Genomic DNA, 26,629 nt, shown 5'->3' on the forward strand with positions numbered 1-26,629 from the left:
AAAATGAAACCAAATTCTTGAACTGGTCTTAATAAAATATTTTTGGCTTAGTTTTTGTCTCTTAAATATCGTATGGTATGTGCTGTATTATGTGACGTATTTAAAACTGTTAGTGACACACACTGGTATCCCCAGGAGGACAATTAGAAATTACTTGACATAGTTTTTATAATTTTAAAATAGCCTGAAGTTCCTGACAGATCAAGTTCCAGTTACACCAGAGGAGGAAAGAATGTGAAAATAACGTAATATTGTACTTCTTTTGTGGAAATTATGTTTGCCTTTTTTCCCCCTTTATTTTAGCTTTAGGAATACTCCTAAGGCTTGCAGATTTAATAAGCAGCAAATCCAATATCTTTTCTAAGCCTGATCCTCACAATAAACCACAAAATTATTCTGGATTATTTCATTAATTGTAGCTGCACTTTGACGTGATCTGGGGCTGCATTTTCGTAGAGTTCCTTTTCACTCTCCATTCCTGGGATAGCTGTTTTCCATTATACTGTCAGTAACTGTATTACTGAAGATGTCTGATATTTGTAAATTAATTTATTACAGGAAAAAGGTGTCATCTACTGAATAAGAATTTGTTTTCTTTGTTTTAAAAACGAACAGATTAACCCCAAAGTTTTCAGGTCTAAGATGCCAAGGTTTTCATATGGAAGTTAAAAGCCATTGAGAAAAAAAATGAAAGTAAACTATGCCCTTGGATGAGTTTTATATAAAGCATGATTTTTATTCTTATGAAAGGTTTGTCTCTGAGATCTGATGCATTGTAGAGAGTCTTCCTTGTTTGCTGCAGTACCAGTTAGTTGTGAAATGGAAATCCACACAGTGTGTGAAGGGTTGCGAAATGCTGTCCACAAAAAGGAGGTATGGCTGTGACAGATGCAAAAATGAGGTGTGTTTGGTTGCTTCACTGTAGCCATCACCATGGAGAGACCCATTGTTCTCCAGTTGCGTCTTTGCTGGGTTGCTTAGGGAAGGGCATGATGCAGAAACCATTAGACCAGGGCATTTATAAAGAAGACATATCACAGTAATGCAAAAGGAAATCAGTGTTTTCTTTTGAGATACCTTTGACTTGGACTTTGAATTTCCAAATGCATTTATAATTATCTCTATGTAAAACTACTTGGAAGAGTGTATTTTTAATTTTTTTCTTTTTTAATGAAATAATTCCATAATAAAATATTTCAAATACTGGCTAAGCTGTAAAGCTTGGGGCTGATAAACAAAGCATCTGAAGCCAAATGGCCCCTTAGCTAACCCCAATTAAAATAAAGATTTCATTGCGCTCTGTCCTGACAGAGAGGGAACATATTGTTGCCTTTAAGGGAGTTTGGTTTAGTTAATGAAATAATTTATTTCATTTTTTTTTCAAATACAGAACCTAATTAAATAAGTTTCAACTTGACTTGTAGTTGAGGACATTTTAACTCCTTAAAGGTTACTTTTGTGTCCGAGTGTAGCTCTCTTGAATTGTTTCTGATGCAGTACTTAGTACTGTGATTTATATAATACATTTTCTAGCATGGCTCATGTGAGTATATGCCTGGTTTATATATACATACATGCCGTTGATTCTAGAAGTGTAAACCCTGTTATTGATGTTTCTCTTTTGAGGCATCCTATTTGGCATTATTACTGAGAAACATTAACAGACTAGGTTGGTTACAGTAATGTAGAAGTGAAGGTGGCACAGTTCTGTTCTGAATTCACTGTGAAAGATCTATGTGCATCACTCACTTCTGCAGTTCAATGAAAGATGTATCATAGGATTACCTTTGGTGAAGCTGTACAGCAGTAGTTAAAATTTGTATCTTTAGAACACTTTTTTTCTTATATAGGATTAATGCTGAAAACAAAGGCAATTTGTAAGAAATACCAATGTGATTAGCTTGTGTTTCTTCAGGACCCATGTGTGATTGTTTGGGTAAAGTTTATCTCCCACTTGTCAACTATCATTCATTACATATTCTCCACTAAGAATATAGGAAAAGTAACACTTTTTCCTAAAGATACTTTCCTTTTACTTAGAAGTACGTTTTATACTTAGTGCTTGAAGACAGTCAAAGAACAGGAATGATGTTGCTTGCCTTAATTTATTTTTTCTTTAATGTTAAATGGCTGCTGTGTCTCTGGTAATGAAATCATATGAGAAGAGTTACAGCCTGCACAGGCTGATAGTGAATAATGCTGTTGGGCTGAGGTGTGTGTACTTTGTCAGCATTGTAACTGCAATTAAAAGCACCTACCTAGCATTGCTCCAAGTGGTGGGCTCTTTGAAATTACAGAAGCTGAATCTAATCAAGGAAGTTCTTGTTTAAGGTAAATAATTTTTAGTTCTAACAGGTATGTAAATATTCTCTCCAAATGTCTATGAAACTGTAAATATGTACTGTTCTGCAGCAGTGGCTTTCCAGTTAATAGGGAGGACTTCTTGATCAAAATTTGAAAAACACACATATGTTGTGTCCCCTCATTTGGGGGTTTTAAACCAATGTTTGGAGTATGTATTCTCTTCCAAATGTCACTTAATCATACATTCTCCTTTACATGTTGAGTAAATTGCATTCCAGCTCTCTTAAAGTGAGTTTCCAGGATGAGCGAAGAAACTTTCTCTGCTAAAGGGCTATTGATTTCCCCAAGGATTTTGACCACTTTTGTTCCAGGTGTGTGTGACCTTTGACTAAAGAGGTAAATGCTATTCAAAGAATGTCTGCTTGTGCGAGGAAATAAATTAACTTTATTTACAGATAAGTCACAAAATACTTAATACAGATAAGTTACAAAACCCGGATTTGGACAGGCTTGCAGGGGCTTTTTAGGTGAAAAAGAGTGATGTGGGTGCAAACACGAATTAAATTAAGGACTAGATGGTACTGGAGTCTTAAAAAAATCTCTTACTTATTTGCCATATGTTACAGATCTTGAGATAACGGAGATGCACTGCTGTTCTTTTCTGTGAATTTCTGTAGGTTTTATGATTAAGATCTTTCAGGAATCTCACAAATAGTTGCCAAACATAAGCAAAAATAAAGCATTGCATCTAGCCAGAGTTCTAGACATCCTCACTCTGCCCTAAAGCTATGTTTCTCATCCATTATCTTGTCATAGCTTATTGTGCTCAATTTTAATTAATTTTAGTAAAAATTTTGCAGTCACAACTGACCCAAAAGTTTTCCAGAGACTGTTATGCCCACAGGATATTTCCCTTATGTATTTTTCTTGTTCCTTGATTATCATCCTGTTCAAATTCTTTTCCAGGGAAGTCTTTGGTGATGGAGAATGTGAATCAGAAATTGGAGTACATGATGTAGTGCCTTTACTGACATTTATCAGTTTACAGCCAGAAGTAATCAACTGCACTTTGTATTCTTAGGAAACATGATTCTAATAGTCACATAAGAAGGCTTAAACATTGGTATATTTGATAAAGACCTTGGGGTTTAATTAATTTAGCTTATGCTCAGTGTAGTGCATGCTATTCTACATTTAAGCTTCAACGTACAGATGCTGACTCTTTAAGTACAAAGCTACTTTTGCAAGGCTGCAGTCTGCAGTTCTGCCTTTAAAGGTGCTGTATTCACAAATGTTATGCAAAGCTCGCTCTTTGATATCCCAGAGTCTGAAAAGTCACATTTTCTGCTTAAAAAAAATAATTAAACATTGGATCATCAGTCCTTCCTATTGTATAGGAAGCCCTGTTATATTAATTGGCTGTCAGATCCCTAAGAAATAATGGATTAACGTGCTTGATCATAATGCCCTGTTCAGAAGCTGGAGTTTGCTGATGTCCCCAGCCTCTCCATTTAACGCTATCACAGATCTGCATCCAGGACATTTGAGTGGTTTGCATTTCATTAATACGATTTCAGCAGACAATACTAAGTTGCTGTTGGGCCCGCTCTGACAGCTAATTACGGAAATGAAGTGTGTACATGGCTAAGAAACAATGGAGCACTTGTCAGGAACATTAAAACAATGCAGAAGTAGTGCCAAATCACTCCTCTGAACAGTTTCTCTTGTCTCTGCAGACCACCCTTGGGACACGGTTGTGGTGGTCAGTTAGAGTTTAAGGAAACAAAGTTTATGAGCGTTGACTAAAATGCAATACACTTCTCGGTTTTGTGCTTTCCTCTGTGTAATTGAGATGATTGCATGAATTTACTCTGATTGCTAGGCACATTTAGCTCTTGCTTGAAGACAGCATTGCACATTTCTCCCCCTAAAATACCTAACCTGGTTATTTAAACACTAGGGTTTCAAATGGTTTTCAAACCACTTTGTGGCATTATTTGCATGGAAAGCCATTCCTGGCAGTTTGAAGGAGAAGGATAAAAAAATCACTTCTTGTCTCTTCCAGTGTAAAAAAACCCACAGGCAATCAAGTGAGGTTTGTAGCAGCAAAGCTTCAAAATAAAGGAGGAAGAGTTACTCTTCATACAATAGGTGGTAATCCTCACAAGTGCTCTTTCAAGTGATACTGAGGAGGTTTGTGTTGGATTGGGGGAAGATTGGAGAGGTGTTTGGGAAAGGCCTCTGTTGGGGAGAGACTCGCTTCATACGCAAGCAACAGCAGACACAGTTTCTTGAGATGCAGATTCTGGTCTGATGGAGGCTGAGGGAAGAAAGAACACTCAGACTTTCTACCTCCTTGTCTTTCCAGAATTCCTACTTGTGACTACACTAGAAATACAATACTGGGCAGGTAGACTTTTCATGTGATCAGTTATGGCCCTTGTGCACCAAAACTCTGATTTCCAACTCTTGTCTTTTTGGTTGTGTTATTTTTCTTTATCCTGTGGCTACAAAATGATGTAACTCACCATAAAGTAAAAAAAAAAGAAAAAGCAAGAAGTAGTTTCAGATGCCGAGTGGACAAGACTCTCCTGTCTCACATCCATTTCAGACATTCTGAGGTGTTTTGGTAACAGATGTCTTTCAGAAGAGGTTATGTTTTTGTGTAAGAAAGAAACTGCCACACCTTCATCATAGGGTACTTCCTGTATCCATTTACAAACTTCTTGTGTGTCTATCATTCTAGAGCAGAAGCAGGCAAAGCTACACTTCAATGTGTTCAGTACTGGGGAAGGTGACTTAGCTCAAGGCTTTTGTAAAACTTATCTTACCAAAAGTGGGTTTGTGTTTTTTATGATATACTGGCAAAATTATTAACAATAATATGGTGCTGGCTACAAAGCCACTTCAACTGACATCTGTACTGTTGTAAGAGGAGGTGCTAGTAATTATTGGAGATTTATTTTTTTTCCTGCTGATGTTAAGAGGAGTCTTGGATTACCAGTGTGGCTTATCTTGATGCATACATCCGTGTTCCTGGTTATAATGAGGGCCAAGCCACCTCTGAGCAGCTCATATTATTTAATCTGTGCCTCCGCAAGCCTACAGGTAGCATGGAGACAAGAGAGTTTGTATTAATACACTTGAGCCTTTATTCCCTTGGTGGTCCATGCTCATATTTCTACTTTTGCAAAGCTTTTTTAATCCTTAAACATTTCAGTTAGTATACAGAAATAGAGAAAACTGAGGGGACTGGGTTTCCTTTATTTCTTCATTCCAGTGACAATAAGGATCAGCTAAATATACTGATTTAATGATATTTGCATTCTGGTGACCTATGCAAAACTGCAGCTTAGTTGTTTGGTCATTATGAAAATACACCTTTTAAAATGTACTGCTTTTAATAACTCAGAAATTATAACCAAGGTGCTTAAGGTTTTTTGCTTTAGTGTTCATTCACAAGTAATTAAAGGATCTACTACAAGCCATAGCATCCAGCAATGAAATAATCACAGTAGAAAAATATTTCTTGTTGAGTTTTAATCTGAAAATTTTGGATTAAAATCTTCTTAGTTTGGAGGAAAAAAGGACAGTAGCAGGTTGTGCCAGTAAAAGAGCCTGTTCTGCCTGATCAACTCAAAAATTCCTGTAGAAGTGCTGGCCATTCTTGCAATTAATTTTACCAAACAACTTCAAGCCTGAGCTCTGCTTTCGTGTATTCTCTCTCCATGGAAATTATGTCCTTTTTCTCATTTCAAATTAGATGAGTACAATGAAATCCTCATTTTACATATTTATTAACAAGACTTTCATCCCTGTGGTATTGTAACTATCCTCACTACTTTATGCAAAGAAATTACAGAGAGATCTCACAAACCTTTAGGAGTGATATGTAATCACTCTTTTTCAAGCATTAGTGCTTGTATCTGTGTTTATCTTACACATTACTCCAGCAACCATTATGTACTGGCATTTCTTTCCATACACTGTTGGTGACATTGATTTTTACTTTTTAAATTTTTAATTCTGAAATAAATACATCTCATGGCAAGTTCATAGCTCTTTGGTTAGCCCTTGTTAGAAAACTGATGAGTGAAGAAATTATGTCAACTCCACTGTCTGGCATGTGAAGGGTTAAAGGAATTTTTAGCCTCACCAAAAAGTATTTGGTCAGGTACTCAGGTGCTGGAAATTTTCTTAGCAACATCAGTCACCTAGGAACATGATCATCTGCTGTTCTGGGGTAGAGATTACAGAGCTTAATGATTAGCTACTATAAGCTGCAGCTGATGCCAGACTCTACCCCCTTTACACCTAATTAGCCTCATTAATGAGCTCTTCTGCTCTCCACAGAGAGGTCTTCCTCCTTGGAATAGGAGGCAAAAATACTTCACCCAGGTAGATGTGCTGAAACCTTTAATTATTACCCACACCTGCAAAGCCTTGTGTCTCTGACAGCAGTATTGCTTAGCTGGAATAGTGCTTATTTACAGTGACCAGAGTACAGGATATTAACTCTTTAGCACCTTAGGAATTATTTTTGAGCTTTGAAAGTATTTATGTAGAGTATAAATTAAAGCATTCTAAGAGGTTACGCTTAATAAAGCTGAGTGTGTTGCGAGTGGTGGTTTTTGTATGTGACAAAAATATTTTTTAAAGTTCCTGAGTTTAACCCTGAAAAGTGAGTTTAAATAGCTGTTGAATGTCAAGTTGTTGCATTACCAAGACTAAAAATGCTGTGGGGCAAGCTGCATTTGTCAAATGAGCAACTTTTACACTGGGAGCAATGCAATTCTGTACTGCTAAAATTAAATAACATGCATGTAGTGATCAATGTAGCAGACATTAACCAAGCTAATGATGTGTTCTGGTGTGATCTTTAGCTAGAGCAATTCTTGGTAAATATCTACTACATTCCAGGGTTTAAATATCTTGAAATTTGATAACATAGTGTTTAGTTTATTGTTTATTTGTTTTAATGCTAAAATAGCTATCCAATATTTTTGCATGTGCATTTGGGTCAAAGTGATTATGCCCATGTAGAGCAAATGTGTTTGTGCATTTATCAAATTAGCTCAAAGGGCAGCTCAAGTCAGTGCTTATTCTAGTTTTTAATTGGAAAGTTCAAAATGCTAATTTCTCAGTGCAAATACTTTGTTGATTATTTAGTAACTTTTTCCGTGGTAGCCAGTTTTCTTGGATTTTCAGTGGAAAATGCCTGCTGTGAAAATATTTAACATTCCTAGTTTACTTTGTGGCACTGGAAAGAGTGTCATCCAGTCCTGCAGAATTTGATGACCTGAAGATGAATGAAGCAGGCAAGGAGTGCTGTCTTTTACTGCTTTTCATGCTTGTTCACCAGGTTTTCTCAGCTTCTGCCACCTCATAGCAGCAGGTGAAGCAATCACAAATCAAATATTAGGCTATGGGATGCTCAGAGTTTGCAGGTGACTGTAGTCACAAGTTTTGTCTCTTTCTGAGGGAGTTTAAGGCAAAGAAACGAGTTTTTTTCCCTGGAGATTCAGCTTCTAAAATGAGTAGGAGATTGTGTGCCTCTTTCAAGGCGTGTTCAGTGCTTATGTGGAGTGGTAAAGCTTTTCAACCAAGGTTGTGGGAGTGTTACATTTTAGTCAGCCTTGTTTCCCTTGAAGATGTTCTTAGCAAAAAGCTGGGCTAATTCTAAACTAAAGCATTGAAGTTCAAAAGGAATTTGGAACAGAAAACATGTATTCATACTGTCAAAGAATAGTAAGAAACTGAAAATAGGGTCGCAAAGCTGTGAGGTCACAGCAGTAATAGGCATTATTAGCATTATTAGCAATTCCTATGAATTTGTAGAGCAAAGTTTGCTTTACTTAATTAAAACAGCATCACCATTCAAGATGTAATAATGCACTGTGTGAGGCACAGAAATTCATGTGCATTAAATGCAATTTGTTTTCAGTGCCAAAATAAAGCATCAAAATGAGGGATTCTTCAAATATTTGGATAATATTTTGTCAATTACAAGTGCTCCTTATAGCTATTGCATAAATAGGGCCGAGTTTTATGGACTCTCCTGATGGAAATCTTGGCAGGTTTAGTTCTAGTTCCTAGGTGAGAAAGCCTGAGGTTCCAGGGCAGACGAGAAGGACTTATACAAGATAAAAATTATCATTGAGGGCATGTGGGTCTGGAGGGCAGCAGAGTTGGCATTTTTGGCCCAGCAAATATCTGCCCATCTGCTCTCTGTCAGAATATGTTAGAAGTGCATCTGGATCGGTGCCCCAGAGTTTCAGCTCTGAGCAGGTCATGTGCTTGTCTCCACGACAACTCAAGGAACTGTGTAAACTGCTGCGCTCTGAGCCAGATGCTTCTCTGCACATGTGGTCTAATTAGATGGCATTCCCCCCCCCCCCCCCCCCCTTACACACAAAAGAGTTCAGAAATTTTCTGTGGTTTCCATGTCAGAAATGTGTAGCTGATATGATGGGAGTTGGGAGGAGTCATGTGGCCAAACACCAGAGCTCAGACACGGTGTGTGTGAGCTGTAGGTTTGCAAGAATGCAGAACAAATTATCTCTGGTTGCTTCAACAGGGATTGAGCAAAACCTGTGGGGGAAGGTGGTGAAAGAAAAAATCTGCTTTTTTTTGTCCTCACACTGAGCACAAGTTTTGCTTTATGAGTATACTGGGGAGGAACTGGGGGACTGAGACAGATGACATATCTTGCAGTCAGTGCTTGCAAGACACAGCATTCTCAGTCTCTCAGAAGTGGGATTTTTTTCCCCTTCTTCTTCTTCTTTTTTTTTTTTTTTTTAACAAGGTTTGACTAAAAACTGCAAGAAGTGAGATGTTGTAGAGGAGAGCCTGGGGAAATAAAATCAAACCTAACTTTCAAAAATTGATACTTTCTAATATGGCAGGATCCTGAAGATGTGAGATGGGCGAAAGAGCTTAATTTAGTGCAGGTTATGGAGGAGCTCTGCTAAAAGGGATTGAAAAGCAGTGTGGTTTTGAGGATTATATTAGTGTGGCTTTTTTTGTATTTTACCTTCTCATGTAGTTAAAATCCAAGCCTCTTTCTGACAGAGTAAATACATGTTAAAGGGAGAGTGAAGAGTTTTCATTTATTTTTAAAGGGAAATGTTTTGGGTTTCTATTTTTTCCACCTGTTGAGGAGAAGCATCTTGATCAGTTTTGAACTTGATTTCTTAGTTCTTCCCCAGAAGTTGTTTGGGCAGATAGATAATATACTAAAGTTCTGTAGCAAGCAGTATGGACACAAGTGTTTGGTGTAGCAAGTTCCAGTTGTTCCCAGGAATGGATGCTGATGCATCTTAAAGAGTCTTAAGGACATAAGTCACTGATTTATAATCTCACCTGTATGATAAATCACCACAGCAAGCACATGTATGTGTGCATTTATGTATTAATCGTTGACTACTTAGGTTTCCCTAGAGACCATTACCTGACTTGAGCAGAAAGGATTTAAACCTTTTTCCAGTGTCCCTGAGTGCCTTTGATTACACTTCTCAAGGGACATGTTAAATTCCTTCTCTAAAGTGACTTCTTTTCTAGAGGTGTTTTTTTAATGACAGTAGTTGAGACTTCCACACCAAACGATCCAGTGGCATCACATGACGACAAATCAAACCTCAGTGAGTTCTATTACAGTAAAAGCATTTACTTTGCCAGATATTATATGAAGGAGGTGGCATTGCATGTTATCTTCTGTCTTGTGCATTAGTATATCTACCAGAGACTAGATGCCTCTGCCTCAGTACAAATTTGAAGTTCAATTCCATTATATCCATTTTATTTATAGAAATAGGCTTTTTGTTACTTAGCTCTGACAGTGGGATTTTTATGACCTACCTTTATGACTAAAGATTCATATTGCTTTACTGAAGTCAAAACCAGTAAACCAGTTTATTCTCCTTCTGCATCTGTATTAGCTTCTAAATATTAAAATATTTCAATCTTCTAAATGGCCATTTTATTCAGTGTTATTTAGGGAATCATGATACAAAGGAGTTGCATGCATCTTGCACAAAAAATTATTTTTGTTGTCTTTACCTGGGTGAATCCTGGAAGCTTTGTGGATTTGAATGAGTTTTGGCATTTTACATATATCTAAGAAATCAAAATAAAGCAAAATACTAGCATTTGTGACCTTTGGGTATAATGGTCACTTCTAAATCTTGGCCATTCAATTATTGTTTGCATTTTTTTCTTATTTTAACAGAATATTTGGTTATATTGACTTTCCATAGATGAATACAAAACAAAACAAAAGCTTGGCATTTATCTCATAGGAAATACTTTGTGTAGATTTCCTTTCCAAGCGTACTTCTATATTTTGTCATAGTATAAAATGACTCCTATGAGAAATTACACTGTAATTTTTCTCCTTTTTTTTTTTTTTTTTTTTTTTTTTTTTTTTTTTTTTTTTTTTTTGTATTGTCACTAGTGTTCCACAATAGTTAAAACAGAAAAAGGCCATTTTATTATAGGGAACCTGAATTGGTAGCTGCTTTGCATGCAGAACATACTAGCTTCAATGGGAGTATTGCTCATGGAATGATTGCCAAACTAGGCCCTGAAATTACCTTGCCAGCTAATGATAAAATCGCATGCAGGCCACAGGGGTTTTTGTGGAATAAATATAAGAGTGGAACAATATACAGTACACATTATACCAGTAATTTAAAGCATATTCAGGACAAAGAGAGAGTTCCTAGTGCAGGCAGCATCATAGAGATTTGCTGTATCTGATAAAGATTAGGTTTCTCAGCTCATAATACCATACTATTACTTTTCTTTTGTTAGTCTTTCAACACCTACACTCATGCATTGACACAATATCAAGTAGGAAGAGGAAGAATAGCCTTGTATTTAAGGTACTGAACAGGGATTAAAGAAATTTCGGTTCCTTTCCCTGGCTCTGCCAGAGACTTTTGTGACCGTGTACAAGTTACTTATTATTTTCGTGCCTCTATTCTTGATCTGTGAAATGATGATTTTTTTTCCCCCTCCTTTTTTTTTTTTTCCTTCTTTTTCCTCAGCCCAAAATGCTTTCTTGCTGGCTCCTTTGCACTTCATCTTCCAGTTTTGTTGCTTGAGTTCTAGAGAAGCGAGGCTGTATCAGTTGCTTAGGGATAGAAAGGAGATGGTTGATGTAGGTGATTTGGAAACCAGGACAGGCAATGGCTGGAATTAGCTGTGTAAACACTTTGCAAGATGGCTTGCTCAATTGCAGTAAAGTACTTTCATTATTTGTGAATATCAGTATGTGTCATTTTACTTGGTCTAACATGAAAATACCAGGTGTCCTAATAGACTAAAAGGATGTGAAAAGAGAAGGAAAAACATTGCTTTGTGATGTACATTTTTCCAGTGATTTATTTTTTCTTACTTTCATCTTTTATTTGAAGTCAGTTTTGTACAAAGTTGTTCAGGTCTTCCAAGGCTGCTTTCACTGAATCTGTTAGTATCTGAGCAGCTTTTATTACAATGATTTAATTCAAATCTTATTCTGTATTTCTTCTACAGACGTTACACAGTAATTTTAGTTCACATTTTGGATGTTACATTGTGTTGTGATAATACAAGCATCACTAGAGTTCTAAAGCACAGTTCTAATGACAGAGATAAAGATTTTGATGAAGTCTGACTATCTGTTTATTGTAATTTCACATTTAAAATTGAGTTGCATGTTTCAGTTGATTTGTCCTAGTTTGCACCCTGCTGGAAAATACTAATGGTATCTTCAGTGGTTGCAGGAAGCAGATATATGTCCTATCTGAGGATGTTTTACTTTTATTTGGGTTTTGGTCAAGAACCTATTTGTTGATGGTCTGGATTTTTTTCTCTTCAGTCTTAACTCAGAACTCCAGTTGCTATTTAGTTTTACAAAAGCATTTTGGGAATGCTTACAAGGTAACATTTATTAGCTTCCAATATCTGCATGAGAGAACTGGATTACAACCATTAACCACAAACAACTCTACATCTTTGCAAGGTTTTCTGTTTTCTCTTGTTGGTGTGAGGTGCATTCTTCATCGTACAATCAGAAAAGCACTTCTGCGACTATTTAGTTGTGCCTGAGTTAGGAGCTTGGGGAAGCATGTTGTTTAAGTTATTTTGTGTGCTACAGCGCATGTTTGTCTCACCTCACATGGCTTGTCTAACAAGGAAGGTTGTGTAAAAGAAAGCTGCCAAGCTCTTGGAAGGGCAGTACCAATTCTGCTGAATGCTGTATGCTGCACATGCATATAGACATGATCCAAAGCCAGGTTTAAACTGAATTTTGACAGATGACATTTTGAATGTGATTAAGTGTTATGATTGGTGTCAATGACTCTGCTGACTTGAAATCACCTTTCTCCCTTTTTTTTATTTCTCCTTCAGTTATATTATCACAACTTATTACAACAGATATCAGATCTCATATGAAAGGAGGACAGAATGTCAGAAATTACAATTCACCAGCAATTGCAAGAGTTGAGTATTTAAAGAGATGGCCCATTTTGTTTGATACTGTAAAACATAGTAAAATTATCTATCAAAAGTATAGATACTGAAATCTATTAAAAAATTTAAAAAGTAGAAGTATTTGCTCTTTATATGTCTCTGCAAAGGCTTATATACCCTAAAGAGGAACGTGAAATCAACCAGTAGTGGCAATGGACGTTTACATGAGACAGTTAAGTGTTTGCACAGTACAGCCTTCATTGCTAAATGCATGTTGTTAAATTTATTTTCAAGACTGCACTTAGCAATACTAATTTATCAGAACTGGTAGTCTCTTTTTGAACAGAGTCTTAATTTAGTTTTCTTTAGAAGCATGGTCAAATCTCTGAACACGTGATTTCTTTGTTCCTGAGCAGCATCTTGAAATGCTAATAAAGCTGTGGTATCATTTGCTTAATGCAGGGCATTTGATCTATGCTTTCTTGATTCCATTATGACTGAGGCACATGCAAAGAGCCTTCTTGTGCTGAATGTATGTACTGGTTATAAGGAGGTTATTTGTCGTTGCAATTGCCAGCTGAATGAGCCAGTGTCCTATCAGGTGTCTGTCACCAATTTCATATTTTCTTTATGGAATCCTGCTGGCTGACTTCCTTAGCTGTGATGAGCTAATCTTTCCTTGACGTTGTAATCACAATTCTTGAAAGGTCTGCAGAGCAGTAAAGGATGTGGTTATTCACAACATCTAGGTAGTAATAAAACAGAGATATATGGATCTCTTGCACGTCATTGTTTTTGCAGTGTATGTGGGGTATGCAGCATGGCACACTGACACTAGACTTTACAGCCAGTAGACTGTCACATTGTCATCTTGCTCTGCACCTTTAAATTTCACCCACATTTTTCCATTTCGTGGCTGGTTTACCGAGTAGCTCTAATGGCTTGTGTATTTATTAGAGAGGCTTTGAAAGAGCACCTACACGGTTTAAAGGCATGCATGCAGCAGCACAAAATTCATTACCCTACACCACATGCTGGCCATGATAATGCAGGAGAGATTACATGTATCTTCCATGGCATAACTTTTAAGTTGTATAAACAAAGTCTTCAGGTTTGGATTGTTGAATTTTTTTGTGGGTTTTGGTTGTTTTTTTTCCCTTTGGAATCAAGTTTTGTGGAATCTTTGCTTATGCAAATTACTCTCACTGTTGACCTAATTTGAACCCTGTCTTTATTATCTTTATTTTATTTCCAGCAGTTGCATGCTGGTTTTAAAACTCTATTATCCAGTTGCACACTTTGGTGTCTCATCTCTTGCAGGAGCGGGAATAGATTTCCAATAGTTATGTTAGCACCTGTATGTCTTTCCGGAAGTATCATTTCTGTCTGCTTCTGTCAGTTCCTCTGTTTTCTCCTCTAATCTCTGCTGTCTTCTGTCCCATGAATTTTTAGTCCTTTCTATTCACTGTGAAAGTTACTGCCATATCCAGTTAGCTGGCCGGTGTGTGAGGATGGTAAGTCAGACAATTCAGATATGATACTTCTCTCAGAGATAATAACTGTCTTCATGAGGTCCTGTACCGTGTTCTGATTTCCTTGAAAAGTAGGGGATCATGCTGACATTTTGTACAGTGTAATGAATCAGAATCAAACTTCTTCTTTCAATTTGTGTTTTGGTTTCTTAAAATGTAACAGCAGATTTCATTAAACTCTAGAACAGTCTAAAGTAAGTTTCAGACTCCTTTCATTTTCCACTTGCTGCCCTAAGTAGTTTTAAACATTATATTAGAATGTAACAGAATTCCAATTTAAAAATAGGGTTGGCAACAGATCACATGTGGGCTGAAACTTTTCAGCTTTATAAGGGATCATGAGACAGTAGTACTGCCCCCATGAACTTCATTATGCCACATGAATATAAAATATTCATATAAAGGGAAGTTTGCGAAGGCATAAGGACAAGGCATCTAATTTTTCAATGCATCTGGGAGTCCTAAATCTTAGTCATATATTTTAAAGTTACTTCTCTTGTGTTGAGATTGCATATTCAACATCTTAGAAATGTGTACATTTTTGTATTGAAAAGTAATTTTGTGATTCAATCTTCAAATATATGTGAATTACCTAATACTACAGATTAAATCAGATTTTTCATGGAATCATGTCATGCACAAATTTGCAGTGCCATATCTTAGCCTCTGTTACGCATTTGTAGTTGGAGAGGGGAGTAATGGATATTTAAGGTGTTGACAAATCAAGGCCTGAATTTTAGCTGTTGGAAACAGCAGGTTTAGGAGTTGGTGTTTTGTATCAGGAGTTTGTTGGTTTATTTCATTTATTATAGTTGTTTTATAGTTGAACAAGACCATTCTTGTCACAAAATACCTGTAGTTCTTAGCGTGTCCCCTCATGTATGATGTCATCTGTCAGTAAAAGCAGAGCTGATTAGCTTTGTAATTTACAGTTAACTAAATCTGTCAAGAAAATGGTTTTATTGTCCAGCTTGTCTTTTTGTAATGAAACTGTGGATGGGGGTTAGCAACAGTGTGTTCACCCTTCTGGAGGTCATGAAGGGTGGAAGGTACTAATGCATTCTAAGCTGAAAAGCTCACGATTGACCTTCATGATTAAAGTTTTTCATATCATCTAGCAGCAGTTGAGCCTGAATTGTCTCTTAAGAAGTCAAAAGGTCTAATCAATCTAATGAACTAACTCAATCATCAGTACTTTGGGGAAGGAAGTGTGTTAACCACTGAAATAATACTGGGCTTCCTCAGCCGCAATATGTGTGGTCACAGGAGTGATATATAACTTGTCTGCAAGAGGAGAAGATAGTGTCATTGTGTTTGGATGTTCTGTTTGGCAGGACATAGTTCTTTCCACAACGGTCAGACTCTTCTTTGGCTATGGGAAAAATTTTGGATTCTTCTAAATTATAGGAATGATTGTTTGTTTCCTTTAAAGTGTTTTGTAAGTAAGGATTAAATGAAAGCTAAACCTTCTCTGGTAAATTTCTTACCTGATCATGGACTAATCTACATTTTCCTTCATGTATACCTCCCAGTTCCTTTCACACTCTATGTTGTATCTTGTATCTGTCAGACAAATATTTTTCAGGTATCCTTTGTTACATTCTGGTAGCTGAATTTGGTGGGAAGCCTTTTTCACAGTGGTCAAGTAGACATCACATCCTGTTGTTTGTTGTGCTCTTGCCCCTGCCCTGCTTGGAGTGTCCATTGCTACAGTTTCTGTAGTAACAGATGCATTTGAAGTCTACTAAGATTTTTTTTTACTGATTATAGTGCTGTGTAGTATCCTGACTTTTCCTTGGTACATGAGAGAGAGTTAAATCCAATCTCAAGTGGGATAGCAGTAGCTGAATACAGTATTCAGAGTTTTTGCATAGGGAGCTTATTGTCAATCCCATCTCAAAATCAAAATGGCTTTTCCCACATCTTGCTCCAAGTCTTGTTCTGACACTTCCATGTCATGCAATTTTGTCCCTTTTTTGCCATCCACTAACATGAATGCATGATCAAATGGAAATGCATAAAAACCTTTCAGACAGTGCATCCCTTGATTTTTGAAACAGAACAATTGTTGTGGGCGATAGTCTGTGTCATGGAGACCATCACCAGTGTCTTGTATACCGGCATGTACCATACAGACCTGATTTTCCAAACATTTTTTCTTTGTTTACTTTGAAACAAAATGTTGTATGACTCTATCCTGATGAGAGGAAAACCACAAGGGTAAGAAAAGTGCTTTTTCACTCTTGGGCTTCTTCCCCTGAAATATTGTAGTGATTTTGGTTTTCCCCATACATACCTGCTAGAATAAATCAAATGCTGTCTTTTCCAAATCCATGAAATTTATTGACCCAAGGAAAGGGTCACAGAAACTATCCTGAAAGAGCAACTTCTTCCTTCTTGAAAGAGACCCATCCCGTGCTTAGACAATCACTTGCAGTTGATCCTTTTTCTCGTTTTCAGAAAAAAATGTGACCTCTGGCATTTTTTGACCAGTGAGTTAGAGGTGAAGTTCATGGCATCATCTTGGTGATTGTGGTTGTCCAAGTCATTGGAGGCCAGGAAGAATTCTCTTACTGTGGTCTGATTATTTGAAGCCAAAGATTTCCTTTGCTTTGCTCATAAATAATGCGAAGAATTGATAAAGTTGTTTGGATCTTTTAGTTGCAGTGATGAGATCAGATATGTCAAAGAACAGGCAATTGACAGCAAGGGTCAGCTATCAGGTTCATAAGTTCTGGGGCAGTACCAGACCTCAGCTGGAAATGTATCAATGAATAAGTTTGTGAACCCAAGGAAAAGCTGAATACCTGTGGATTTTAAGAAACATATCATCTCAGTTTGCCCAGCAAAGTTTGGAGGATTTTGTACCCTTTTACAAGGGTAAGGTGTCAGATTAGGTGTCAGAAGTCCTGGATCAATATAGCAGCTTCCAATATAAACTGGTGGGGAAAACCAGTATGCTCAAGCAATGCTGTCACATAGGAGGTTTTTGAGGATAGTTGTTATCCTGGCTTTACACTGCCAGTGGGAAATGAAATTGCTAGTACAAAAAGCTATCAGAAATTGAGTGATACCACTCGTTTAAAGGAGGTGCTTTAAAAGGGATTTTGCTGTCTAATGTTGATTTTGAACACCCAAAAGACAAAGAGTCCAACTATATTTTGAGTATGAAAAAGCCTCCATATTAATTATCCATCAGTAAAATTTCATGTTTCGATATTATTTCTTGGTTTTAATTCAATAAATATATTTCCTTGGTATGATGAGTATTTGTAGATTTAAGTGTGGAGGAAATTTGTGCCCTTATGGCAGATGCACAGCAGACTTCAGCATTAACATAACTCATTAAAAGAAGATAAAAGTAGAGCTGGAAAACAATTTCTGTCTTTTGCCAACAAGGTTGTGAAAAAGGGAAATTTGCTTATTCAGTTTATGAAAGTCTAATCTTCCTGAACTGTGGGGAGAACAGAGCAGACATTCCTGCCCTGTTTGTGCAGCTTGCACTGGCTGGGTCTACTGAGGCAGATAGGGAGAATATACAAAATTCAGATGACTGTGTCTTGTATTCTGGGAGCAGTAAGTAAAATCACCTTTCTAGATGATGGATGTTTGCTTTAGCAAAATATACATAAAGCAACTGGTTTTTTACTCTGATGATGTGCAATTTGCCAGTTTCCAGCCTGTTTCTCAGCCACATGACTGAAACTTGGAAATAAACTGCAGTCCACTCAATGTTCTGTGAGGCCTACTTTATTCATCTCTTTGTTTTGGGAGGGAAGTAAAATTGAGCTGATTTAGATTGACTTATTCAATGCTTTTTCAGTATTTAGTGCTTTGAACTCCACAGGGTGAACCCATCACGTTTTGTGAAGAAACATTTGTGTCCCATCGTTCTGCTGTCATGAGGCAGTTCCTTCAGAATGCCATTCAGCTCCAGCTCTTTAAGCAGGTACTGGCTTAATTGCTCTGTCTTTAACAATACAACTGTTTGGGTTTGAGAGCTTATTCCTATGTCAGCTGCATAATGAGGAAAATTTATGTAGTTGGCAGCACCTTAATTTCTTCTTGTTAGCTTCTCTCAGATTCAAGTGATAAGACTTGCTATATTTTTAAGAAGTTATGGGTTTTTTTTTCCCTTAAAGGTGTCTGTGCTCAGTTTTGATCTGGGCGTACCTAGACCAAACATGGCTACTGTAAACCTTGTAGAGAAAAACATGGTATAGCTGCTTCAGGGAAGCTGAAAATATGTGTCTATAGGCAAACATAGGAATACTGGTTTGCAGTGAAGCAGCATGCTGTTCTGCACTGGTAAACATTTGGCCAGCTTTGGTTGTGTTTTCATCCAGTTTAGAGTCTCTTCCCAATCGGGACTTTGAGGTTACTTCAGTAAATGAAGCAGAAAATCTTTCAGAAAAGAAAAAGAATGAGATGTTGATTAATTTACGCTGTCTTTTAACACCGATGTAGTTCATTGATGGTCGTCTGGATCTTCTTAACTCTGGTGAGGGCTTCAGTGATGTTTTTGAAGAAGAGATTAATATGGGAGAATATGCAGGTAAGAAATAAACTATTCCAAAGTAATTTCAGGCACCATTCTTGATTTGTGGTTTGTGGGCCATCATGACATGTTTACACACTTAAATAACTGAGGCTGCAAGATCCCTGTAGATTGAAGTGTTTAAAATATTTGCACTTTCTTCTGTCCAAAACTTTGAGTAATGTAGTTTGTAGTTTGCGTTAAGTCCATTCAGTCTTACAAAACCTCAACTTTACCTCTTGGATGAAGTTCAGCTGAGAGCTCCAGCAGTGGAGGATACTGGGATTTTTTTTTTGCTTTACACAAAGCCACCTCAAATTTGTTTTAGTGAGCTTAAAAAAGCCCTGACCGTTTTCAGATGTCTGAGAGACAACCCTACAATTGTAGAAATGCCTCTGAGCAAGTAAAAGAAAAATTGTAGATGTCTCATAATTTTTTTTATCGCTGTGTTTCCATTAGAAGGATGATAGCCCTGTTCTTTTTCTGTGCTAAGTGCTATCACTTCACATTTCTAGCTTGTTTTGTATTTGGTGGAGAGTTTCAGTTTGGTTTTGTGATTCTTTGTAGGTAGTGACAAATTGTACCACCAGTGGCTCTCTACAGTAAGGGTAAGAACACAATATTCTTCCAACAAACCTTCTAATTCTTGCTGACCCTTTGTACAGTTCTATATGGCTGTTAACCTCTGTCCCCAAGAACATGTCTGACCTATTTCCTGCAGTGTTTTGCTATGACTAACTTGAATTTAGTTGTGAGAAACTAATGTGCTGATGAAGTAATGAACAGAAGGAACAAAATTAAAAGAAAAAAATCACTCTAGGAATTCTCAGGCTTTAAACCTCACATTTAATGTTTTGGAGACAGAAATTGGTTATTGTCATTTTAGAAAACAATGTGGTCTTTCTTTCCTTTTAATAAATGGTATGAAGTGCTGAATGAGGACAGCACTGTTTGGGATGGTTTAGTGCTTCAGTTGTATAAATCAAAAACTAAAATACTCTGAGAGAATAATATGCTATTCTAGCTGATAATAAACAACTGCTTTTAAAAGTCTCTTTTGATATGTAAAATGTGATGTACTGAAAAGTAAAATATTTCTGGTTTATGGGTACAAGCCAGTAGGAAAGACTGAATTGTTTTTTGACAGAACTGAGGTTTGCAGTATTGCATTTGTCTGTTTTTCTCATTATGAATGTAGTTATGTTCCTTACACAATATGCTGGGCTCCATATTAACTTGGTAATATTGAATTGAAGATATTTTATAGCAGCTATGCAAAAAATTCCATTGTACAGTTAGGTAAATATCTAAACATCAATATAGATAAACACATAGGTTGACAAGCAATTTTTTTTTTAATTGTAAGAAAGCAGAATGGCCAAGAGTGAATATAAAAAGCTATGTAATTGAATTCGACAGCTTATATTTTTTGTTGAAGATTAATTGGTAACAGAAGTGTTAAATCCTAAATCTGATTGCATCTGATCTCAAGAAATATGGTTTTGCACTGAAAATATAAAAAATACCTGTGTATTTATTACTTGCATTTTACCCATCTCCCGTATTTATCCAATCAGATACTGTACAGCAGTAGCCAGTGCCATGCAGAAGATGTGTAAAACACAAACCAGACTAACAGATTATTCTGCTTGACATATTTACTGTCTTATGACTTGTATTATGTTTACCACATGCAATTCAGCTTTTTTGGAATTGATGTTTATGACTGTAGTTAGATAAAATTTTCCTTCTGTTTATTCCTTACTGAGCACTTAGATCTTAAAAAGGCAGCATTCTTTTGATAAATACTATTGTGGGATCCTGAATAGGACAATAAAAAAAGATACAACTTCTTCAAACTGAGTGTACAAGCTTTCCTGAGCTGAATTTTCTGCCCCAGACATTGAGTATTTGGTAGTATGCTTTTGTAAACCTCTTTAAAATTGTACTGCAGTGTACAGGCCAGCCCTGAGGATGAGTGAAACAGTCAGAGAACATTGTTTTGTTAGACGGCCTGTAAGAAAAGGGCATCTTGGTGGTGGTGTTGGAAAACTGCTGTATTAAGCAGAATTGAGGTTCCTCTAGAAAACCAGAGAAACATTTAACACTTTTTGACTTGTGTTCTTTTTCTTTAAATTTACTATTTTTATGTTCAGCTTTGCTAGTAAGCATAGTTAATGTTTTGTTATTTTAAGTTAAGAATGGTGCATTTTAGTTTGCTGCTTGCTTTGAAGAGTTTTAATGAAATTTATTCTATTGTTGCTGTAATTACAGAAAGGAAGTGGAGCCATTTTAAATACAGTAAAGACCAAGGCTAACCCTGCCATGAAGACTGTCTATAAGTTTGTAAGTACCAAATACTGGGTTACTACTGAGATAGGAGTGTAATTACAATTCTGTTTTAACCTTTCAATTAAAATTCAAGACTTAAATTAATTTTTATTGGACTCACAAAATTACTTAAAGCACACTTTCTTCTAAATTTCAAATGTAAATGGAAAAGTCATTTTGAAATTTAAACATAATTGAAATGCAAAGGCGGAGGGAATTTGTGATTTCTTTTGAGAAGTATAGATGATAAATTCCATTTATTGCATAGAACTATTTCTGGGAAATAGTGCCTGTATGCTCTGCTAAGCAGCTCTACCATCTCATCATTACTCTGTTGGAAATCATTGTTACCTCAGGTTTCTCTGCTTGCAGCTTCATCAGAATAAGGGAATCCTCTCATTTTACAAATTGTTTCCATCTTTTCTAAACGTCAATTAATTTTCCCTAGAGATTTCTTATACCTGCTTATTTACAGCTCCACTTACTGTGTTATTTTTTTAAATGAAAATGTTTTCAGTTCCATTAACAAACAGCTAGTGTGTGACTGTGTTATGTATGGCTGCCAGTTCCACTGTGCAAGATAAAACCACAAAAACAAGGAGAGATTTCTTACAGGCTTAATTTTAGGGAATAATTCTACAAAAGACAGTGATAATTATTCAGACTGTTATTTTCTTCTGCCTTCCTCCAGCCTGAAAGAGACAAATATGATGAGATTAGCTTTAGTAGATGAGAACTGGCATCCAGAGCACTGCAAGGAGAAAGTTTGCAGGTTTACTGTAACTGTTGTTTGTTAGCTTATAGCAAAGCGATATATATAGAGGAAAAGCCAAATATGAAAGATGTCTGTGGCATCAAAACAGAGAAAATCAAATTTTTGCAAAGAATGGGTGTGGGTTTTGTCTGTCTGGTTTTTTTTAGCTTTCTGTTTGTTTTAATATGTCTTTAGTATCCTGTTACTTCTTTTTCCCTTGCCGTTTTTAGTAACTAGAGAAGGTGAATCTTGATGCACTGAAATCAAGCATCGGCACTGTTGGTAATAAGAGGGGATTTTAACTTAAATTAATTTTTCATGCAGGCAAAAGATCATGCAAAAATGGGAATAAAAGAAGTGAAAAACCGCTTGAAGCAAAAGGTACTTGAAGTTCTTATTCAAAATGTATAAGCACCATGTATGAAATACTTAGCCACAAAAAGCATTATGTGATCAATAGGAAGCTGTTTGATACAGTGTTGTTAGCACACTTCAAAATGCATTACCAGCTGTCTCGGATTTTTCACACTGTTATAAATATTCACAGACAAAAAAAAATGTCTTCAAATACATTAAGTCTCTGACTAAAACCCACAAAAGCCAGAAAATTGAGTGTTCTATTTGGAGTGGCCCCTCTCCTGTCCTTTGTACTGGGGCATTGTGGAAGGGGACTTCATGTGAACTGGGAGATCTTTCCTGCAGCAATGGCAGTGAACTTTTTGCAGACGGCAAATTGTTGTTATTCCTACGGTAATCTCTCCTCGAGAATAGTATAGTGTCTGTCATTGGGAAAAGGGTTTCATGTACTGTAAAGTTTAGATATAAAGGAATTACAGTTGGCATTCATTTCAGATTTTAATTATGGCAGACAAAAAATACTCAAGCTGTTTGTTGTTTTCCAAATCTTTCTTTGTTTGTAAACAGTAAAATTCCAAGAATGCTGAATTGTTTGAAGAATTATTATCCAATACTGATTTGCCTCTTTTACGCCTAAAGTGTGGTCCTATTGATACATACCTATACTAAATGTGCCTTAGGTTTAGTTCCAGTATTCTGTTTATTCTAGGAAGCAGAGCTATTTGAGTCTTTTGGAAAAACAAGACAGCTAACTTGCTAATAGCACTGAAGTTCTTACTCAGAAATTTGTCATAGAATAGTTCTGGAGTTTCTTTAATCTGTGATATTTCAGTAAATTTCTTCTCTAAATTTCTAGACCATCATCTTAAGATAGCTCTGCAAATGTATTCCTGTGGCACAGAGAGAAATCTACCTGAACATGCCAACAGAATGTTCATACAAAGGGGTTATTGTGCAGCCTGGTTATGAACTGACATAATGAACTGTGTTACGGTCCAAGTGCTGTTTACTCCCTAAACAGCAGATTGCTAGAGATTTTTGAGTAAGTTGCTTCAGATGATTTAATGCTCTTTTATTCTATTACACTTACTACTTTACATATTACACTTCAGGTATAATATGAAAACATTGGAATCACGGAGCAGGTTTCTTGTACATGGAATTCTTTAAGTAACTCTGTGCGTTTCACTTCTGGACATAACCTTCATGAATAACAAAATGTTTGGCCTTCTCATGTGCATTTCTAAAGCAGTTGGAGCTGTGTAAAATTACCAGATTGTTTTTCTGTATTTTAAATGCTAATATAATTGTGTGTTATTCTGTGACATTTGTATAAGAGGCTGAGAAGCATCTTGTTCATTCATTACTTTCTTTTATTATTATTGTTGTCTTCCTAGTCCTTCAAGCAGCAGCACTCTTTTTAAGAAAACACACATAGCATTTACAAATAAATGGCCCAATTTTGTTTCACCTTCCTTATTATGTGGCATTCTGTAAGTGAGATGCTTAACCATGATTGTTCAACGGTGGCTTTCAGAAGAGCTTAAAAGATTTCTAGGAATAAGTGAGGCATACTGCTCTACCTCTCCTTTCTTCATTAAGTCCGTTCTGTCTATCCCATCCTCTTCTCCATTTTGAATGCAGTCTAGAAAGATAACTCTAAAATGAGATATTGCTCTGTTTGAAGAGATAAAAATAGCAACAATTGTTTAGGCCACCCTCATATTAGTTTTAATCTAAATGACTGTGATGCTCTGTTGACAAATCTGTGAGTGCGTCCTCACCATTTTTTTTCCTGTGAGAATGGAGCATTTTTCATGTATTTACTTGTATGTGCCAGTGTTAGCTGTTTGAAATTGTGGCATAAGTAAGTACTTAATTTCTGCCAAGTTTGGGATGTTAGTCTTTCATCTTCTAAGGATAACCTAAGGTTATTTTTAAATCGAACTTAACTATCCACTACGTTGTAACATGTTCTTTGCCATTATTAATACAAAAACTATGCAGACCAGTGGTACGGAAAAGTCAAATATAAACATCCCTTTTCCAGTTTTTCTGCCAAATATGAGCAGTTTCTGTACAAGAGAAATTTAAAAATGCAATAAAGCTAGAGGTCTGCCTCCTACAACTCTGCATAGCAATGGTGACCTCTTAAATATAATCAAGAGCCCATTTTGCCCTTGGTCTGCTGCAGTCTTGGGTTTGAATTGCAAATGGGAAATACAGGATTGACCTGTTGAGAGGTCACTGTGGTGTGTGTAAGGTCCTTCTTTAATATGACAGTAGAGATTGAATGGGGCTCTATTTCCATCCCTTGTTCATTTGTGGTACAGTATTTCAAAGCAACAGAAATAGTTTTCAGAGGATTCTTATGAGTGATAGCAAATAATTGTTAATAGAAACAGCATGGGAGCTTTATTTTATATCTGATACAGTACTTTTTTCTTTTTCTCTTCCCCCTCCCCCCCCCCCTTTTTTTTTTTTTTTTTTAAAGGCTGCTTTTTCCATTTCACAAATGGACCATGGTGGTCAAGTCAGTCTGTTATTGGCTTGTTTGAAGCTTAACTGCATAGAATTAGGAAGAAGGAGGAGTATGAATGGTACCATCCTCAACTTTCAGTAAGAAGTATGTAACTTACTGAAAGCTTCTGGATAAAACAATTTATCTAAATGGTTGGGAACTTGGCATTAATATATTCAACATTATTTTACTTACTGGAGCCCTGTGTGCCTCTAATTAATGTCTCTTATCAATAGGCTTTTGTCTGTACTTTGTTATCAGTACAGCTCCAAACAACTCATTTAGAGGTTTGTAAAATAACCTAAGAATTCTTCTAGGCATTCTGGAATAATGTTTTGGTTGTTGTTGGTTTTTTTTTTTTTCTCTTTGTATAGATAGTTTTGTAGTGTATTATGAAAGGACCCTAGAAAAATTACTAATGAATATTTAAACAGAGGAAAAACTTGTTCAATTTACAAGGTAAAGTTTACATACCTGCAATACATATCTTATTCTCTGAAATCAGTCCTTTGAAATAAATAGGTTGTTAAGATTTCATTTAAACTGTTTTTGGGGAAAGCACAATTCATATATGGAGATACTTATGGAGTGTGATAGATGGATGTCATTCTCTTTTTCCAGTAATCTGTAAAAGTGGCCTTTTTTTCTCAGGCAAAAGGTGGTTTTGTTTCTAATATTATCCTCAAATCACACTTAATTTTAATGAGAAAGTTAAATTTGGCATTTCTGGAGAATTTATTCCAGGAATTATTAACTTCCCACCTTCCATTTCCCCCACATTTTTTAGGAGGGGTAGGTCTTGTGGTTTTGTTGTTATCCTGAACAATACCAGTGACTTAAGCCACTTCAGGAATGTCTTACTGACTTGTACCGAATCCTCTCCTGGTGATACATCAGAACTGAAAGACTTAGGATGAATCAACCCAGTCTGATGTGCTGCAGTACTTCAAGGAATGGCTCTTGAGCACCAGCCAGGCTGGTACACCTCCACAGCACAGCTTCAGGTGGAGATCCTGGCACTGGTTTCAGTAGCAGTGTGGAGGTATGAGGTGAACACTGTCCCTCAGCTGGGACACACAGGTCTGCCTGGCTTTTCTCTTAGTACTAGGTATGGACACTGCTCTTTTTTTTTTCTTTTTTTTTTTGAGACCTTCCTGCACTATGATCCCTTTGGTCATTTGTAGTTCTCAAGCCAAAGAACTGCTTTTATCAGTAGGGATTTTGTGAGCTCTGATACCTTTCTGATGCTGAAGTTCAGAATTGGAGGATCTTGTTTTCCTGTTTGTGGTTTTATCTCTCTGCCTTGTGCTCCCCATTGACTTCTGACTAACTGCATTCAAAGTCTGCTAGTGAACTGAAGATATGTCACAGACTGCTTTGAAGGGCTACTGCCTACCTTCCATTTTATTTTAAAGCTCCTTGGAGCTCTTATTTGGGGCACTTAAAATATTTTTTTTTCCTGTTTGTTTAGCTCAAGTGTGTTTTCATTGAAGGCACAAAATGAACTATTGTGAAGCATATTGTGCTTTGATGACTGAAGCTATGTCCTTGGTTTGCTTGCCTTTGGGGTCTTTGCAAAAAAATAGAGGTGTCAAATAATTAAACTAACATATTTTATTAAGTAATTACAAAACCCAAACCAAACTAAAAAAAAAAACCACAAAACACCACAAAAGCAAAACCAGAATTTGCTGCAGTTTCTTTGGAAGTGTGTACGCCAAACACAGTGGGAACACACTGTAGGATAATGTTAACTTTAGTGTGTAATTATATCATTAGAGAAGTACAGCAAATCTATAGCAATAAAAGCTGCAAGGATTTGCAGTGATCATTATACA

General features: G+C 36.5%; 1 protein-coding gene across 5 annotated transcripts in view; it reads left to right on the forward strand.

The window, feature by feature from the left end:
- DENND1A (DENN domain containing 1A) overlaps positions 1–26,629 on the forward strand; it is a 197,705-nt gene that overhangs the window by 134,370 nt on the left and 36,706 nt on the right. For all 5 annotated transcript variants that reach the window (XM_064171293.1, XM_064171294.1, XM_064171297.1 and 2 more), the window contains exons 14-18: positions 18,139–18,240; positions 18,759–18,846; positions 19,396–19,436; positions 21,103–21,174; positions 22,238–22,294. In XM_064171293.1, coding sequence (XP_064027363.1) covers positions 18,139–18,240; positions 18,759–18,846; positions 19,396–19,436; positions 21,103–21,174; positions 22,238–22,294 — 360 coding nt within the window. The remainder of the gene's footprint in view (positions 1–18,138; positions 18,241–18,758; positions 18,847–19,395; positions 19,437–21,102; positions 21,175–22,237; positions 22,295–26,629) is intronic.

Source organism: Pogoniulus pusillus, chromosome 35 (genome assembly GCF_015220805.1).
Source record: "Pogoniulus pusillus isolate bPogPus1 chromosome 35, bPogPus1.pri, whole genome shotgun sequence".
In the NCBI taxonomy this organism is placed as follows: Eukaryota; Metazoa; Chordata; class Aves; order Piciformes; family Lybiidae; genus Pogoniulus; species Pogoniulus pusillus.